Source organism: Vicugna pacos, chromosome 2 (assembly GCF_048564905.1).
Source record: "Vicugna pacos chromosome 2, VicPac4, whole genome shotgun sequence".
In the NCBI taxonomy this organism is placed as follows: domain Eukaryota; kingdom Metazoa; phylum Chordata; class Mammalia; order Artiodactyla; family Camelidae; genus Vicugna; species Vicugna pacos.
In genome coordinates, this window is record NC_132988.1 from 87,888,952 (window position 1) to 87,908,921 (window position 19,970).

Here is a 19,970-nt window from a genome sequence, read left to right on the forward strand (position 1 = left end):
AATCAGGCTACCTATATTCAAATCCTGGTTGTGCCATTCACTAGATCCATAAATTCTAAATAAGTTTTTTAATCTCTTACAACTTATGTCTCTCTCAACCTCAGTTTCTCCATCTGTAACAGGAGATGATAATTGAGAAGCTTTAGATCAGCCAACATAGTGTTTGATGGTCATACTTCATATATAGGATGTGCTCAATAAATGTCACTATTTATTTTCATTGTGTTACACACTTTATTACATAGTCTGGACTTGTAATTCTAAGAACACAGGTCTTCAAATGTGACCTGAAACTTTAAAAATCTGGATAGGCTTGCTACGATGCAGCTTAGAGTATAAAAATGTCTTTCTGTTATCTCCAAACTGAAAGGCAAAGGGAAAGTTTTCCTCTCGTAGCTTCTCCAGACAGTATAACATTGTAACCCAGCACCCGAAAGTGAGACCTGGTTGATTACTCATATAAGAGAAAAACGTATTTTTATCTTTAACCGCTGATATCTGTTCATGCCTTTAAATGGTACTGACCTATCTGCCCTATTTGCAAAGGAATTCTGTTATAACCTCAGAGAATTTGCTGCCATCATTTTATACTGAAGGCAGCAAGAATGTGTTTAGGCTATTTTACAAAGCTGCTGCAAGCTCCTAGTGGGGGGAAACCGAGTGTGCAGTGTTCTCATTGTGAAGAAGAAAAGTCATTGGTGTTCTGCAAAGCAGCAGGACAGTGTTGTCGAAGTCACTGTGCTTGGCGACATGTGCACAGCCATCAGTTAAGGGTGGCTGACTCACGAGTATCGACACGCTTAGGAGGACTGCTTGTTAGTCTAAGTCAAGCCCTATCGTCCAGGCTCCTGTCTTTGTCCTGCTGCTTGTCATCAATAACTACACTCTTTTTCTCTTTTGAGCACAGCTACCTATTGAACTACCTGGAAACTAACTTGAAACTTAATTTGAAACCCTGGAAAAATACCATTCTTAGAGAAATTTAAGAGAAAAAAAAAGTCCATTTTCTATTAGCTCCAGATCTTAGAATAATGTACCTCTATCTTGCTTTTCAAAATGCTGTCCACATACCAGCTGTCAGCGTCACCTGAGAGTTGTTAGAAATGTAGAATGTTAGACCCCATCCCAGACCTCTGAATCAGACACTGTGTTTTAACATTTTGAGATCCCGGAGTGGTTCAGGCACACACTAAAGAATGAGAAACACTGACTTAGAGAAATGGAGGAGGGAGATTTCTCAGAGCTGGTTACTGTTTTGTGATAGTAATTAGACACAGTTGAAGGGTATACAAAACCCTCTGGAATAAAATATTTAAAGTACAGCAATAGTGGATATTTGGTAAAATTAGGTATGTTTTTTAAGGCATTATTTAGAAAATGGTCTCATTTTAGTTTTTTTTGGGGGGGGCGTTGTTTTGTTGTTAATTGTAATGCCTGTAAGAGTGTATCCACACATGCACAAAGGAAGGAAATAATGGATACATGACAGCCATCCATTACTGGGAACAGCCTGGGTTGAGTCTTTGAGTTAGGACTGAGTTTCTGAGGGTGGCCACTCAGACCAGCACGTCTTTAGATCAGGAACAATAGAGCTCTGTGGTTGGAACTCCTCCTTGCTGATGGAGAGCTGCCTCTTTAGTAAGAAGCAACATCTAGTCATTGGAATCTGAAATACCAGAGTGCAACCTTTTATTTGCAAGTAGTTAATATCTTGCTTCCCCAATCTACTACTCTAAGAGAAGACTTGCTTACTATTATCTATGTTTTATTGGGCTTATATTAGCAGATGTTAGTGGTTCCTTAAAGGCAATTTCTGGGGACTATTGTCCCCTTTTGCTCCAATTGCCTCCTGTTGCTTTCAGTCAACCTTGTTTGTGTATATGTGTGTTGTGTGTGTGTGTGTGTGTGTGTGTGTGTGTGTGTGTAGGTATACATAGCAGAAATTGCTAAAAGAAAAGTCTGAAGGATTTAATTTGAAATATATGACTCACAGACTCGCAGACATAGGAAACAAACTTATGGTTACTGAGGGGGAAAGGGGATGGGGACGGATAAATTGGGAGTTTGGGATTTGCAGATACTAACTACTATAAATAGAATAGATAAACAACAAGGTCCTACTGTATAGCACAGGGAGCTATATTCAATACTTTATAATAGCTTATAATAAAAAATATGAAATGGGATATATATATTTTATCCAAATCACTATGCTATACAGCAAAAATTGGCACAGCGTTGCAAATCGACTATACTTCAATAAAAAATAAACTCAAAAAATAAATAAAATACATAGAAATCACAGGAAAGTAGTTAAGATGACTCTTTAGAAAATAACAGAATGCAGTCGCTATCCCAGGCACAATACATCCCATGAGACCAGAAGAAAAATTCTCCCAAATTTAATCAATACTATTGCTTGAAAGAAAAGTCTTGTTCCCAAGTATAGCTTCTTTCCTGCATCAGAATTATTCTTCAGAGGTTTTGCATTCACTGCTCAGAACTAATAAGTCATAGTTGCAGAGGTTTTTGACTACAAAAGTTCTCTTTCTCTCTCTCTTTTAAATTTGTGAAAAACATTTTAAATCCTGAAGAACATGAATCAGAAAATACTCTTCATGTGATGTTAGTCTTTAAAATAGGCAATGTTAGAAACCAGTCTGGAATTATATTTCATTTAGCATAGTGTAGGAAAAGAGCAAAAATTAACAAACCTAGTTTTCAAACCCATTAATATAATGTACAAGTATGTCATTTTCCCAGCAATGGAAATGGGTGTGTAATAACGGTAATGAATAAATACATAAAAATGAGCAATGTTTTAGGTAAAGGATTTTAATCTGGATTTTATTTAAAATTATTTTTACTATATTCAATGTTCATTCATATTTGTTGTTAAGTTTGTTGAAAATTTCCTATTAAATAACCTTAGAAGTTACTGCCTTTTGGGGTTCTGAAAAAAATGCTTAGTACTAAAGCAATAAGTCTTATTTCCCATTGACATTTCAACCCTACTTGTATTATCTAAAAAAATCAAAGTATATTGTAGACAATGCTTCTAACCAGGGCTAATTATCCAGATTGTGTTTATATACAACCTTTAATCCTAAAATTCGTCTTTGTTTCCATTTTTTTGGAGTTATTTCCAATTTATGCATTTCAATGCTTTATCATAGATCACAGAAGGAAAAATAAACCTTACGTTTTGTTGGTAGCTTTCACTGAAAAGAGAAACAAGGAAGAATAAACAAACCAAGGTTTATTACCTTTCAATGTTCAGTGGTTTCTATTTTCCCATTATGTCTCTAACACCATTGTAGAAAGGTAATGAGTAATTTAATAGAATGCATTTTTTAAAAGTTTATCTGTTGAGTGACTATTTTAAAACATCAGGTACATATATACACTTGGTGCAGTAAGCAGATTGTATTACTCTATCTTTAACAGCTATTTCCAGTGGCACAGCAATTAAATTCAATTTGTTTTTCTGAGCTTCTGTATGAATTCAGTTGAACAACTGGTTATACAGAGCTTTTTTGTTGTGGTGGTTGTTTTGGTAAACAGCAACTTCCCTGTTCGATTCAGTTTTGTTTTGTTTTTGTTTTTAAACTGAAAAGTTGTTTGTATATAGTGAGCAGAATTACACATTTTAAAAATTCTGAAAAGCACTGAAAAGCAGACCACTGCCTTTTGAGCTATCTGAATCTTCTCCTATTTTATAAATTATCTATGTGGGTACTTAACACTGTGCCAAAATAAATGACTGAAAATGAAAATACCATCATCATTTATCTACATAATACAAATAACTTGTTAAACTAATTCCTCCTCTGATTTATCCAGTCGCAATGGCATGGACTGGGTAAACTTTGTATATGTGCATATAACATTCCCCAGTGTTTATAAATAGTGCATCTTGGGTTGCTTTGTGGTAGTGACATGTATATGAACAGAATATTATAAATAAGTGAGTCTATTAAAAATCTTCTCCAAGTCAGAAAATATTCATTATACAGTAATATTTCAAAATTGTTTTCTAATACCACCATCAGAGGTATAAATTTAAAATCGTATTTAAAATAAGCTATTTAAAGCAGAAGGTATAACTATCAAATACAGAAATTTAATCGTCACACTTTTTATTCTAATCCCACTCAATAAATTTTAAATATATGTATCTCTTCCCTGACATTCCCTGAAAAGAAGAAACGTTCTTAAACCTTAGCATGTTAAAATAAAATGACAGACTAGTAATGAAACGAAATGACAATTCAAAAGCCTCTACAGCTATGGAATGATAAAATCCCAAAAGGCTTTAGTCTTTAAATTATTCAGGCTGTCTAAATTTCTGCTGCCACAATATCTTTTTTTCGGAAGTGGAATAAAAATGGCATTTTGCTCACGCAGATCTAGCTGTTTCCTGGGTGGTTGATTCTAGAAAAGCAACAGGCTTTTCCCCTGCCTTACAAGAAGCAACAGTTAGAAACTCTAACAACTAGAAAACTGCTACCCCACGGTGGTTGGAAACAGCCAATAGAGAAAGTGACAGCTATGGTTTCAATCCATTTTGCAAGAGCTTCGGAAAGGGAGGAGGAAAAAATGAAATAAAGAATACTAACTCTGAAAGGAAAGAATTGCGCTATGTTATATCGCATCCCCCCAATCCCTCTTTCCACGGTCTCTTTGATCATTAGGTTTTTTTCCACATGCTTAGGTTTCTAAGGCAAAGCAAAGCAATAAACTCGACCCATTCCGTTTCAACTTCAATTCGCAAGATGCGGCGAGACAAATTCACCACCCCCGACGTGGGAACAATACAAGCCTCTCCCCAGAAGCTGGCTTGAGCTCTTTCGCATTAGCTGGCAGGAATGGGCTGTTGTCTCAGCCTGTTGCTCCTGCCACTCGCTGTGCGAGAGCCTGGAAGGAGGGAGGGGACACCGTGTGCTTGGGTGCTAGGTGGCAGGCCCTGGGTCGGGCTGCGGGGACCGCGCCTGGCGAGGAGGCGGCAATGGACCACGGCCGGGGGACCCTCCAAGTGCAGGCCGCCCAGCCGCCGGCAGATGGTGCCCTGCGCGTCGCAACACGAAAGGAAACCCTGCGAAAGTAACGCTGACTCCGCCCCACCCGCTCCGCCGGCGCCAGGCACCCGTCCTTCCCCAAATAGTGCGGAGCACGTTTTCTCCGGAACACCGCAGTAGCCCGTGTGTGTGTCGAAAATACAAACCAGGGCAGCAGGGTGTATGTGCCAGAGTGGGGAACGCGCGCGGAGTGGGACTCCCGGGGCCGGGGCGAGGTGACCGCCAATGAAACGCAGAGGGCACGGGGACCCGTCCGTTTCGCATCTGCGTAAGCCCGGCTGCGGGGCCAGTCGGGAGGCCACTCACCATATTCACTTCGGAGACCATGTCTATGCTGGCGACATCGATCCTCATCCCGACGTCCACAGGGGGCCCTGCCGGGGAGGTGGAACACATTATGGACATAATCTCAGAGTGGTGACAAGCTGGGGAGGGGACAGGGGGCTTCCCTGCGCTTAGTACATTCCGAATGGGCTCCCGCCACCCCCACCCTTCCAACCCCTTGCAGGGGACAGCCTGGGAAAACAGGTGTGGGCACACGCGTGATGCAGTGACTATGCAAAGGGTGTGTCGGGCCGGGGGAAGGTCAGCTCTGCCTGGGGTTTCGTCCACCTGCGACTAGGGGTCCGGCGTGCGTGCGCGCGCGCGCGCGCGCGTGTGTATGTGTGGCCAGAGCTTAGGGCGTAGTGCAAGCTTACGAAAATGATATGCTTCTTCTTCTTCTTCTTCTTCTTTTTTTTTTGACATTTATCTTTGACAGGAAAGAACTAGATATGCGTTACAGGTTGAAAAAAAGATGAAGCATTACCTCCAAAGTCCGGCCGCAAGCGAATGTCATATCCTTTGAGCAATCTGTCCACTGTCTCTTTCACGTATGACATGTTGCTGGGCTCATTGGCGCTGAAGGGAAGAAGTAGGGACCGTATTCAGAATGAGCACAAACTGCGAGCAGACATAAAAATAGACAGGCACACCTACCCCCCCAAATAATGAGCTACATGATCCAGCAAGCATGTAAGAAGAAAAACACCAAGAAAAAAAGAGACATTCAACAACGGCAGCTCACCTGTGGGCACAACAGACCATGGCAATCATCACAGGGAAAGAGAGAAGCCCCAAACTCTCTCGATTTTGTACTGTCCACATTACTAACTCTGATTAAAGAATTGTCTTTTCTGCGAAGATTCAAGGAATGCAACTTAGTCGGCGGCAGGGCAGTAATTCCCGAATGGACCTGCGCATGCGCAGAGGGTGCTCACTACCAAAAGACACCTTGTGCCTTGCAAACAATATTCCTAGTGGAACAGGCAACAGATTTCAATCCCTTTAAAGTTCCTGTTTGTGGTGCTCCGCGTCCTCCGTGTAGTAAAGGATATCCTGCTGTTTCCTTGCTCGTGATCCTACGTGTATGTGTATATACGGATCTTTCTTTGTGCATTGGAGGTTGCTATGTGCATTTCCCTTCTGCCTTCAACCTGATTTTTTTTTTTAACTCAACTTCCAGGGATCTGGCTTAGGCTGCCTGTGATTGGTATCTTTTGTTGACAGTCACGGTGGTCTTAGAACTGGGAGTCTAGATGAGAGGCGGTTCTCTGGTTGCCTGTGTTTGTGTGTTTGTGTGTTTGTGTGATGGGCGGGGGGACCGGGGGAATGAAGTGAGTGGAGAGGGAGAGTCGGAGAAGAAGGAAACTCAGGACGTATTTGAGGACTCCAAGAATCAGGTCCCCTTGAGAGGTGTTTTAGGACAACCTGGCTTAGCGTTGTCCTTCTGTGTGGGAGGGGGAGGAAGAGGGGCGGATCAACTTTTGCACTCGCTCCCCGGGCTCCCCTACTTTTTTTCTCTTCCTCTCTTCTGTCTCTCCAGGCAAGAGAGATGAAGGAAGCAAGCGATGAGGCAGCATCTCGGGCAGGCAATCCTTTTTCTAGGGTCATTCCCCGCAACTTTTCTTCTAAGTTCTAGTAAGGAAAACCTCTATCTTAATTGCCAGGGTGTTCGCTCGTATTAGTTACCCCAAACAGGACCCTGAAACACCCAGAGGCTTTAACCTCTGTTTGCAAGTAGACCGGGGTTCTGTGGGAGCAAGTGTTGTTTGAATTAAATTAAATTCAGTCAGTGCAATTCGATAAATGTCATTTAGCACATGTTAGGCGGGAGGCCCTCAGCTAGGCGTTTGTTTGTTCATTTGTTAAATAGTGTATACTAAATCTTTACTATGTTCTAGGTGCTCTGGGACTTAGAGATGACTTAAAGAGGATTCTAGGCCTAGAGAGATTCACAGACTAATAGGGGAGACAGACACAAATATAAGTAAATTCAGTATATCTCTAGATAGTTGATATAGTGACAGGAGTGTTGTTAATTCTACCAGAGAGAGGTAGATATGGTTTCCAAAGGAGAGCTTTTTGCAGAGCAGGGAAGGAGGGACGTTCCAGGAAGAGAAAACAACATGTGCCAATTGACTTGATAGAGATGTTGACAAACTATGAGACCAAAAGGCCTATGGTCTGCTTAGACAGCTGAACCCTGAAATGATAGCAGAATATAAAAGGGGTGGAGGTAGAGATGGAGGGTGATGAGAGTGCAGGGAAGCTGAGGCCAGACTATAAGGAAAGTGACATACTCCACCACACAGATGTAAGCTTCTGGAAATCACTGACAGTTTCACGTAGGGATCGTTGGGGTCAGCTTTAGGTTTTCAAAAATGTTCTGGTAGAATAATCATGATAAGAATGATTAACATTTATCAGTGTAGGGTGTTTGCCAGTTATTGTGCACATTACATAGATAATCTCATTTAAACCTTATAGCCATCCAAATGTGGAAGATATTATTATTCTTCTCATTTTATAGATGATGACACTGAGAACAAATCAAGGTAATGTAATTAGTTTAATATCAAATAGCTAATAAATGGTGGAATGAGCATTTTAACCCAGAATCTATGGACCTATCTACTCTATGCTGTGAAGCAGAGACCCCAAGAGGAGGAACCAGAGACAGTGAAAATGACAAACATGAAGAAGGGTTATTACAATTCCCAAGCAAAAGGAACTAAAGTCAATAGCGTTTAGCATGGAGAGGAGGTGATAGACTAGTGCAAGGTTTCAGAAGTATAAAGGAGACATCAGAGAGTTGAAAAGGTCAGGACGTGGAGACTTTTGAAAGGTGCTTAAAGAATTGTACAAACACTTGCACATGTGTAGATCTTGACATTCTACATATACATCAATTTCATTTTCTCATTGGAGCCTCACAACAACCTTAAACATTGTGGCCATTTCTTCCTGGGCCAATGTTAACTCAATCAGGTTTCTTAATTTTCTTAAAAGTATGTCAGGTCTACCTCTCTTTAATTCATACTGATCTCCTCTTAAGGAGTAAAAGAGATTTATTTATGCTTCAGGTCCTTGCTGAAGCACAGTACCTCTCTATGCTCCACAGCTCTTTGCTAAAGTTACACTGGAGAGAATGAAATACATAGAGGTTTACTTTGTTCACTAGTTCATTCATTTATTTTTCAAATATTTATTTACTAAGTGTCAGATACTATGCTAACAGTTGGCGATCCAACAGTGGAAAAAAAAAAAAACAGAATAGAGAGCCCCTTCCACATGCAGTTTGTCAACTGGTCCAACCATTGGAGGTTGCAAATCATCACCCTTGGTAAATAAATTCAAATCACAAACGATGTATCTGTTTGGTGTTTACTATGTTTGTTTAATCTATACAGCCTTTATTGGGATATATGTTTTCCAGTTGATCATAATTCTTTTTGAATAACAACCAGGATTTTATTCAACAGTGCTTGCCAATGAGTCAAGATTTTATTCCAGAATTAAGACTATTGGTGACTTTGTATACTTGAATCCTAATGTTTAGCATGCCTCAGTTGGGATCAGTTTTACTCAATGTGGCTTTTAAATTATGCCCTCCACTTACGTGGAAGGGTACTACAAGAAGCCGTATTTATGATCACATCTATTATTAGGATGCTATTGAGGATGGAGCCAATGTATCACTCAGTATCTGATGTGTGAAGACCTTTGGGAGAAAAAATTTCCCAGATCCTAGTGCTCTGAAAAGTATTTCATTTCCTGAAAGCTTGTATCTTATGGGCAATAGAGATCCTAAAATTCATTCACTTCCTTATTTGCTTTAGCCACAAGGAATCAAAGAATTATAGGTACAATTCAGCTTTAATCATTATTTAAGATCTTAATGATCAGCATTTTGATGTATTGCATTTCTCTCTGATGCCTTAGAATTTTAAATTTAATTTTCTTCTGTCACTAATTTAGAAACAGATATGTTGCACAAAATATACACAGTGCGTAAGTTGTCTTGAATAATTTTTGGAGTTAATTGGGAAAAATAAATTCAAAATAATACAGAGAAATAACTAAATAATTGAAAGAATTTTAAACATCACAGCTCCAGAAACAGTATGAGATTTGTTATGCCTTGAAAAAGCCAATGGTTACTTCCTCTGTAAAGTTGCTCATTTTTCCCCCAATCAGTCCTCTTAAATAAGATCTTCCCTCCTTGAAGAATCAACTCAATTTCCCTTTTTTTTTTTTTTTTTTTTTTTGTGGAAGTTGCTCCTGAGAGCCATTGGTCATCCTCTCATCCTCTCCTGACAACTCTTAGGGGAACAAAAAATTTTCATCTAACTAGGATGGAAGTGTCTCAAGATCAAGAAAACTTACATATATTCTTAGTGAACATGATTATTGATAAGAATTTAGAGTAAGCAGCCTTGAATTGCTACTTTGAATTGGGATCAAACTTGAAAATGATGGATGGCTTTACCTCCTCTTCCTGGTCCCAACTTTAAAACATCTGAAAATCTGTTGTCACCACATTTAGCCAACAGCCTCCAGTTAATCAGCATTAACCTTTCTAGTGAATCCTCTTCATCTCCGTTCATCAGCCTCAACTCCACAGTTTGTCTGAACTAGGATTTTTGTTCGCTTGGTCGTTTCTTTTGGATGTGCTGAATTGTCTGTGTGTGTGTGCGTGCATGTGCGCGAGCGTGGATGCACACGCTAGGGGTAGGGGTGGGCAGTGAGGTGGTGATGTCAGTGGAAGGAATCTCTTATCACTTTCAAATTAGTTCTGCTCATTCATTTATTCTTGTAAATACTGAGTCCAAGCTAAAGCTGTTTATTAAAAAGTGATTTCAGAGATGCTGTGTAGCTTTAATGCACACAGCACACTTTAAAGGGAGGACTAGTGGAGATTTTGTTTAAAAATACATATTTTCATGTATTGTTTAAGAATATAACTAAAGTCCACTTCCATTCGGTCTTACTTCAATCAGATTTATTTAGCACCTGTTTTGTGCCCAGCAAGTATGAGACTCTGCAGTCATAGTTAACCCATTATTACCTGTCCTCCAGTTGGCTTAAAGTCTTACTTAAATGGATATGTCAGGTTGGATATATGAGTAAGAAAGTTGATAATAATTGTTGAGAAGTAATCCTAAGCAGCTGCCTTCCCATAAGTGAGGACAAAATAAATGCTCACCCTAACTCTATCCTCCATTCCCCAGAAACTGACCTCAATATAAAAAAAAAAAATTAAGCACATAGTAAAATTAATGTTTTCAACTAGTGGCTAAATAACAGCCTTTCCAATAAATAGTAGGGAAATTCTATTTTTGGAAAACAATAAATATAAGCACTTCCTTATACTTCTTGCTAAAATAAGTTTCAGTTGAGTTAAAGACTTAAATGTAAAAAAAATCATAAAAATAATAAGTACCTATAACATAATCACTCATCACTTAATAAATGATTATTGAACATCTTTTCTCTTGCATGTATGCTGAGCAAAGCAGAAAAATTAATAGAAAATGTTATTAGAGATGAATATATAATTTTAAAGTTATTTTTAAAACATACACTTGAAAAGTAATTAATTATAATATTTAAGAGGTACTTTCATTAAAGTAGGAATATTTTACATAATATTGCAGGTAGGATACTGCAATGAGACAACACAATTTTTTTTAAAGATTAGAAAAGGAAGAAACTAAACCTTCATTATTTCCACATGGTAAGTTTGTCTAGAGAAAAAATCCAATAAAGTCTCCAAACATATAAGAATACAATGAGAGTTAAACAAGCCCTTCTACTTCAAGATCAAATAACATTTAATACTTGTTAGTAGTATCCTTATACACAGCAGTTACAAACAAAAACATAATAGGAAACCTTACTCCATTACAATAATAACAAAAATTCTAATGTATAACCAAATAAAGAGCATAAAACTATTCCTCTATTTTAGATGAGTGGGAAAAGGTGAGCTACTCAATAAATGCTGTGGAGACACTTTATTATCCAAAGGGAAAAAAAGTAATTCTTTACCTCATTACATGCACAAAAATATATTCCAGGTGGACAAATAATTCAAATATAAAACCAGAAGTTCCTAACTTTAGAAAAACTTCATAGGAAATACATTTATGATTTGGGTGTAGGAGAAGATTTAAAGACAAACAAAAGTATAAACTATACAGAGAAAGATTAATAGTGATAACTAACTAAAAATGTAAACTTTAAATCCGAAGACCCTATTGATACAGTGAAAAGGCAAGTCACACACTGAAAGAATGTGTTTTCAGCAAATTTAACAGCAAAAGATTAGTGTGAAGAGTTTATCAAAAAAAAATCTACAAGTAAATAAGAAAGAAAAAAGGGCAAAGAGCCACTCTAAATGAGAAATTGCAAATTGAAACAATGATACACCGTTTCAAATCTGTCAGATACGAAAAATTTAAGAATGTCAAATACTGGTTAGAGACTCTCATATATGTTCTTATATAGGCATATAAATGGACCTGAACACTTTGTAAAGAAGTTTGCACATATCTGGTAAAGTCAAAGATGCATGTGCCATTTGGCCCAGAATTTCCACCTCAAGGAACATACCCTGGAGATGTACTCATGCAGTCTAAGAATGTTCATTGCAGTGTTGCTTTTAATAATGTAAAATTGGCAGCAACTTAAATGTTTATCTATTGGGAATAAATAAATACAAATATAGTCACACAATGGAATACAATACTCAAAATGTATAAATATCTACATGCTTTCACACAAATAAATCCCAATATAAAATATTAAGCCAAAACAAACAAAAACAAAACAAAAAGAGCTAGATGTGATAACATTACAATTAAAAATATTTAAGTTCAAAATTCAGAATATATTAATTTAGATCGATATTGTAAAAATAGACAATAATAATAATATGAAGGGTACTAGATTTCAGGATATAAAACAGGCTTCAACTGAATCTGTAATACCTTATCCAAGAAAAAAAGTCTCAAACAAATTAATCAAAACTTGTTATATGGATGTTCAATATTCTTCTATTTATTTCTAGGTATTTGAAATATTTTATAAAAACTAATTAAAACGGTAGGTGACAAACAGGAAGATATATTTGCAATTTATATTTTTAAGTGTTGATATATACAATTAAGAGAAATAAAGAAACCCAATAAGTAAATGAGCAAATGATCGTAAAGTTATCAAAAGTTATATGAAAAAATTTCAACCTCAGTAGCAATCAAATTTGAAAAAATATGGAGTACCACTTTTCTTCACTAGTTTGTTATGTTTAAAAGCTTTAACCTTAAGTATCATGAATGCTATGGGGAAATGTAATTTCATATACTTTGGGGGCAGGCTACATTACCACAATCTATCTTAAGGATAGTTTGTAATACTAACAACCATACAACGTGCTCTTTTCTGAATCTATCTGTGGGATTTGCACTGTTTAATACATCAGGTTTTCTGTTTTAACCTAACATCATGTACATACATCACATTTGATTATAATATATATGATAATGATTTCAAATAAATATACATTGTAAAATGCTTACCACAACCAAGTTAATACATCCATCACCTCACATAGATACCTTCTTGTGTGTATGTTATGAGAACACTTAATATCTGCGCTTTTAGCAGATTTCAAGAATACAATACAATTATTATTAACTATAATCACCATGCTATACATCAGATCTTCAGAACTTGCTCATCTTACAACTGGTCAAAAGGTACAAAATTTCACTTATAATATGATCTATTTTATCGCTATTAGCAAGATTTGAATTCTGGTAAAGTAGCCACACTATTATCAAAATATATGTCCTTTATTATGCTTTCACACTTTATTTTGTAGATTAAGTACTGTATTAATTTATTAAGATTATAAAATCTTGTGTAACTTTGATATTACAGTAAATCTACTAATTAACTTAAGTAATATTTTTATCTGTGTTAATGGAAATAGTCTCCTTTCTTTTTTTATGTCAATTTATTCTCTACAAGTTTATTATTTTTTTAGAAAAAATGTCTTGTATTTCAGGCTATATTAACAGATTTTTTTAGCTGCTAATATAAAAAAAAGTCTTTTTAGCTCTTATTCATATATTGTAATGTGGACTTTTGAGGATAAAACATATTGTGTAACATAGCAAAGTATATTTTCACCTCTTCTTACTTTTACTTTTTAATCATCATGCTATAATTTTATAAATTACATAGTTGTAAATAAATTCATACTTTATTCTTTTCCCATATGTATACTTCTTTTGAGTTTCTCCTCAAATTACTATTTCCAATATTTCTACCATTTCTAGTATTTGGAGTGATTATACAGATATTCTTTTCTTGTTTTAAGGAGAACTCTACCCAAATAAATATATAATTTCTTATTTAAAAATATGCTAGTAGAGATATTCCAAGTTATGACTTTTATTAAAAATACTGATTTATATGCTTTAGTAAGCATAGTTAACATCAAAATGTTAACTATCTTATTATTTACCAATATTATGTTAAACACTTGACAGTTTTAGTGCTTATCATACCTTACAAGGTAGTGATACTATAATTAGTTCTGTTTTACAGATGAAATACCAAAGACAGAAATTTCATTAATATATCCAAGGTCAAACAACTAAAAGATGGAGACAGAATCCAAATTTAGATAGTCTAATGACAATCTATACTCTTCACCAGTGCAACATTAATTATGAAAAAATGTTGCCACCATAAAATACTTTTTTAAACCTCTATTGAGATAATTACATGATTTTTGCAAATTCTCCTATGTAATTAAATGCATTTAGAGTTTATCCTATGTTATGAGTGATTTATATTTTTAGAAGAAGTCAGAATTAGAGATTTTTTTCTTTAAGCACAACAGACCTATGCTCCCCAAGTGGAATCTTGTTGAGAGTCACTCTGAAAACTGGAAGTGCTTACTGCATTGTGACTTCTGGTTGACCAATGTGGCTCTGTGGGCAAAAGAAAATCTAAGAGAATGACTATTAAGGTTGTTACCAGGGAGATATTGCTTTAGACTCTCATTGAAAAGTGTTGCCATTCATATCTGTGTTAATGTGTAGAGATTTTACTGTTATATTTTTTAGTAGAAACTATTTATACTTTTCATCTTATTTACTTCAAAGACTGAATTTTTAGTGCCTGGGATTAACTGAAGGAAAAGTGTTATGAATAGCCAGGTGATTATCCAGATGAACTGTTTTCTACCTAAACATATAGCCTTAGGGCTCCTTCATTTATTCAAAACTATGAAAGATGAAAACTAATAGGATAAACACACAAATTACCAGTGTAAAACGCGAAGAAAAGCTAGAAATGAAAAGAGGGCATTCCATATGATCCTGGAGTGTCAGGGAAGACACCTCAAAAGATTGAGACTTTCTGCTAGACCTTGACATCACGGAGTTAAGCACTTGGGAGAAGCTGCAGTTGGAAACCATAAGCAAAGGCTTTGCCTTACACAGTTGATGGCAATAAAGGAGCTGGCAGCTTTTCAGGGAGAATGAAACACCAGTTGCAGTGAGAAGAGTGAAGTGATGGGAGGAAGAACTATGGAAGGGAGGAGGAAGAACAAGAACGAGACTACAAAGAGAAAGGAGATATGTTTGAAAAATGAAACTATTTTTTTCTGCCCCATATTAAATACATACTCACCATTACTGCATGGAGATCAGAACATTGCTAACCTATCATTTTTACTTTGTTGTCATCAAAATTCTTCCAATTATTTTAAGAGGAATTGGAAAGAAAATTTGGAAAACCTAGACATATGGACTGATTGTGGAATGATATAGTGACAGTGTAATTTGTTAATTAAATAATTACTCATTTTCTGAGTAAAGAAATCAAGTTTACAAAACTGCCCTCCCTCTTGCAGATAAAGTCTAAATCATCCAACATTTTAAGCAACAGAATGTTTTCTTCAGTCACTTCTACTTTGTGCTAAGGCTGAACAAATATGAGGTGGAATGTGCCTGCAATTAGAAATGTATTAACCATAGACATGGATTCATTCTAACTTGGGCTTAAGAAATGAGATACTGTGAATATGGACCCTCATGTATAAATATGGACAGATAATCAAAGATCAGTGAATCTTTAAGAAATATCAACAACATGAAGGAAAAGGAATAAATTCCACAAGCAGAAAACTAAATCCTTGTGGGAAGGAAGACAACTTTAAAGCAAATATGATAGCTCGAGGAATATTTAAGTGATTAGAGAAAACCAAAGAAAAAGAATAAACTATTAGGCAAAAATAAAAGTCAATAATAACAAAAAAAAACCTGGGGCTCTAGGAATTTGAAATGTAATTACAAATTTTAAAAGAAAATTTGATAGATGAATGACACAATTGAAGATTTTATTAGTGAACCAGATAATATAGTCAAGTAATTATCAAGATTACATTGCAAAAGACAGAATAAAGAGTCATTGAAAAGAGATGCAGAAATTACATAAGGAAAGAATACAGGAAAATGAGAGGAGCAAATAATGAAAAAAATAGCAATGTCCCAGAAGTTTCAAAACTTATTAGTTGTATAATTGAATGAGCTCACAGAATGTTAAACAGCACTAATTAGTCATATTCTTGTGAATTTTCAGGACACCTTGGATAAATCAAAAATTCTCTTAAGAAAAAGAAATAATATTATTTTCATAGAAAAGAGAATAATCTGTCATTCTTATCAGCAAATTTAGTATCAAAAATTCATTTTTTAACAAGAGGAAAACCAATAGATGTTTATTGCCCTATGCATCAGAAATTATCTACAAATGATTAGTACCAGAGATCAACAAAGCAAGATTTTAAAAACTGAGTGAAAATGACTTCTAAGTGCTAATTCTGTACTCTCACAAACTAGCATTCAGTTGTGTTGAAAATATAAAGTCATTTGTAGACATAAAATGACTGAGAAAGGTTTGCCCCCTACAAATTCTTTCAGCAAGAATTACCTAAGGCTTACTACAGCAAAACAAAACTTCAATACAAGAAAAAGGAAATTAAGACACAAAATTTAAGTGATATGCAAATAAACCAGTAAAACAAATTATTCTCTAACTTTTAGGTGCAATGAAGTGGAAAGCAATTGTTCAGAAATTATTCTGAGACTATAGGCAAAGGTACAGAAATTAACTATTTCTGAGTTAGAGTAGGTACTACGACAGGTACCATGATATTGACTGGCTGTGATGAAATGAGGAGGAGCAGTTACTTTGAATAAGCAATACTTCTTATAAAAATTATAAATTAAAAACAAGTTATAATTTATTTAGTGCTTACTATGTGTCAAGCACTGTTATACCTCTTTTTTTTCACACATTTAGTCATTTACACCTAATATCTTTAAACTCTGGTAATATTCAGATTTTTTTAAAGGAAGAACAGATGGGAAAAGCAACTTGCAGTCAGTCACCCAACTTAAATATGACAGACCCAGGGTTCAAACTCAGAAAATCAAAATCCAAAGCCAGTATTATTAATCACCATGCTACAGTACTTCTGATGGAGAAAAGTTGGAGCACAGAGAGTGAAATATCCAAGCGCTGAAGAACAAATAATGAAAAATTCCCCCAGAAGACAAGCAGTGACTGAGGTAGCGGTTGACTAATAATAAGGATGGGACACTTGAAATAAGACCACACATGATTGAAGATCTACACACCTGTAGAGGAACTAAAATTACAACCAGATTTGTGGGCTGCCATGAATGCCTTCCATTTCCAACTTCATCATGATATCTGCTATTTCTAGTGGTTCAGCATTTCCTCTGTCCCCACATGGCCCAGTGTTGTGGCTGAGATGTTTGTGTTCATCCCTATGATGTTCATTCTTATAATAAAACCATGAAATCAAAGCTCTGTGAGGAAAAAAAACTTTCTTTAATTCACCAATGCATATTCCCTATCTAGAATTTTGTCTGGCACAAAATAGCTATGCAATGACTATTTATTGAATGAATGGATAAATAAAGAAATTCAACAATGTTTATTGAATGTCGAAGATGAGCCAAGCACTATTCTAAATGCTGAGTACACAGCTCTGAACTTAACAGATAAAAATACACCATTGTCATCATGGAGTTTATATTCTGCTAAGGGAAATGGAACATAAGAAAGGTAAAAATGTAAAGTATACTGTATATTTAGACGGTTACGGTTACAGGGGAAAAATAGTAAACCAGGGCATGAAAATCTGGGAAGGGATGTGTTTGCTGAAACTTTAGAAATGGGTCAAGGAAGAACTCATTGAAAAGGTGACATCTGAGTAAAGACCGACAGATAGTGATGGAGTGAGCCATGTACACCGAGTGAGGGAAAACATTTCCAACAGAGAATAGCAAGGGTAAGGAGACAAGTGACAATGTGCCTGGAGTGTTTAAGGAGGCCACGCGGCTAGAGCAGAGTGACAGGCAGAATAAGCAACAGGGGATGAGTTAGAGAGTTGCAGGATATATTCTGAGTAAGGTGGAAGGCCAGTGGAAGAATCTGATGTGAAGAATAACATAATCTGACTTGTTTGTGTGTGTATGTGAAAACAATCAACTTTATTATTTTTTCTTTTTTGAAAATTGAAGTATAGTCAGTTTACAATGTTGGGTCAATTTCTGATGTACAGCACATTTCAGTCATACATATACATATATATATTCGTTTTCATATTCTTTTTCATTATAGGTTACCGCAAGGTATTGAATATAGTTCCCTGTGCTATACAGTAGGATCTTGTTGTTTATCTATTTTATATATAGAAGTTTGTATCTGCTAGTCCCAAACTCATAATTTATTCCTCCCCTACCAACTTTCCCTCTGTAACCATAAGTTTGTTTTCTATGTCTATGAGTCTGTTTCTGTTTTGTAAATAAGTTCATTTGTGTCTTATTTTTTTAGATTCCACATATAAGTGATATCATACAGTATTTTTCTTTTTCTTTCTTTTTTTTTTTTTAAACAAAATCACTCTAGCTACTCTAGAATGTAGACTGCTGGAGGGCAAGATGGAAGGAGTTATGTCACTAATTCAGGTGGAAAAATTATGATAGTGGTGGTGGGGATGAGAAGGGAAGTCATGTTCTGGATATATTTTGATACTGGAGTCAACAGGGATTTCTGACCGATTGGATATGGGGTGTGAGGGAAAGAGAGGAATTGAGGATGACCAAAATCTCTGAGCTGAGCAGATGAAAGAGTTGTCATTGTCTGGGCTGAGGAGGGTGTCGAGGAAGAGCTGGGGAAAGGGAGTTTGGGTCATAAGTCAGTTTGGGACAGGCTAAATTGGATATATTTGGATAGTGTCATGTCAACAAAGAAATCTTGCTGGAGACATAAAGTTGAAAGCCATCAACATGTAGATGGTATTTGTTATGGACTTAATTGTGTGTTCCAACATTTTTGTGTTGAAGCCCTGCCCTCGACTTGACTGTACTTGGAGACTGACTCAACACTCTAAAGCGTTAACTAAGATTAAATAAGGTTATAAGAGGGAGTCCTAACCCAATAAGACTGGTGTCCTTATGAGAAGAAGAAGAGACATCAGGAGTTCACACACACAAAGGCCAGTTGAGGACACAGCAAGAAGCTGAGGAGAGAGACTTCAGGAGAACCAAACTTGCAAACACCTTGATCTTGATCTCCTTGATCTCCAGCCTCCAGAACCATGAGAAAGTAAACTCCTGTTGTTTAAGGCACCCAGCCTGTAATATTTTGTTAAGACAATCTTAGCAAATTAACACAGCATTTGATGCCACGGATTGCATAATTTCACCGACATTGTGAGTATAGGTAGAAAACAGAAGAAATTCAAGATTCTCAGGGCTTTTCAACTCTTTGAGTTTGAGGTAGAGAGAAAGGAACTAGAAAAAGAGACTGAGAAGAAACCTCAGGAAGGAAGAAAACCAGAAGAATTTGGTGTCCTGAAAGCCACCAAGATAGGAAAGCATGTTAGGGAAAAAGAAACGATCAGTGGTATCAATTACTGCTGATAGGTCAACCAGCTTGAGGCCACAATGAATCTCCCATCAGTCAGATGAGAAGTGCACTGTTTTTTCCGAAGTTAGTAAATTTTGAGGTCTAGAGTTTTAGTTTCAAATTATTTTGTTTCCATCTCATTAAGATTTTTAAGCTAAACCTCTATCAGAATGGAAGATCTTAAAAGTTTCTTTTCAGAGAAAGTTTCCCTTTTTGAAAGTTAGTGATGTATATAAATTTGATAAATTGCCAGAAAAGAGCCAAAATATGCAGAAAAATATATTCTAAACATTTAGATCTCCAGTATTAGCACAATTATTTTGTCGTGGCATGTGTTTTATTGCTAAAAGTAGAAACACTAAAAATTCAACAATTAATTACATAAAAAGTGATTCTTTGTTAAAGAGAAGGCAGCTTTCTATAACAGGAAAAACAAAGTAAAATATGGGTAAGCAGTAGGGAGAGTGGTAAGAGATTCCAGTTTGAAAGAGAAAGGTCAATAATTAAAATCTGAACTTGACAATGAATGAATTATTTGAGTTTTGAGAG

General features: G+C 36.1%; 1 protein-coding gene across 1 annotated transcript in view; it reads right to left on the bottom strand.

Annotated features, from left to right (window-relative positions):
* The window catches only part of GABRB1 (gamma-aminobutyric acid type A receptor subunit beta1), a 328,236-nt gene extending 321,705 nt beyond the window's left edge, over positions 1 to 6,531 (bottom strand). The window contains exons 1-3 of the mRNA XM_072973678.1: positions 6,145 to 6,531; positions 5,887 to 5,978; positions 5,385 to 5,452 (exon numbers count right to left, since the gene is read on the bottom strand). Of these exons, the coding sequence (XP_072829779.1) occupies positions 5,385 to 5,452; positions 5,887 to 5,978; positions 6,145 to 6,224 (240 nt within the window). The 5' untranslated portion in view covers positions 6,225 to 6,531. The remainder of the gene's footprint in view (positions 1 to 5,384; positions 5,453 to 5,886; positions 5,979 to 6,144) is intronic.
* Positions 6,532 to 19,970: the final 13,439 nt, after the last annotated feature.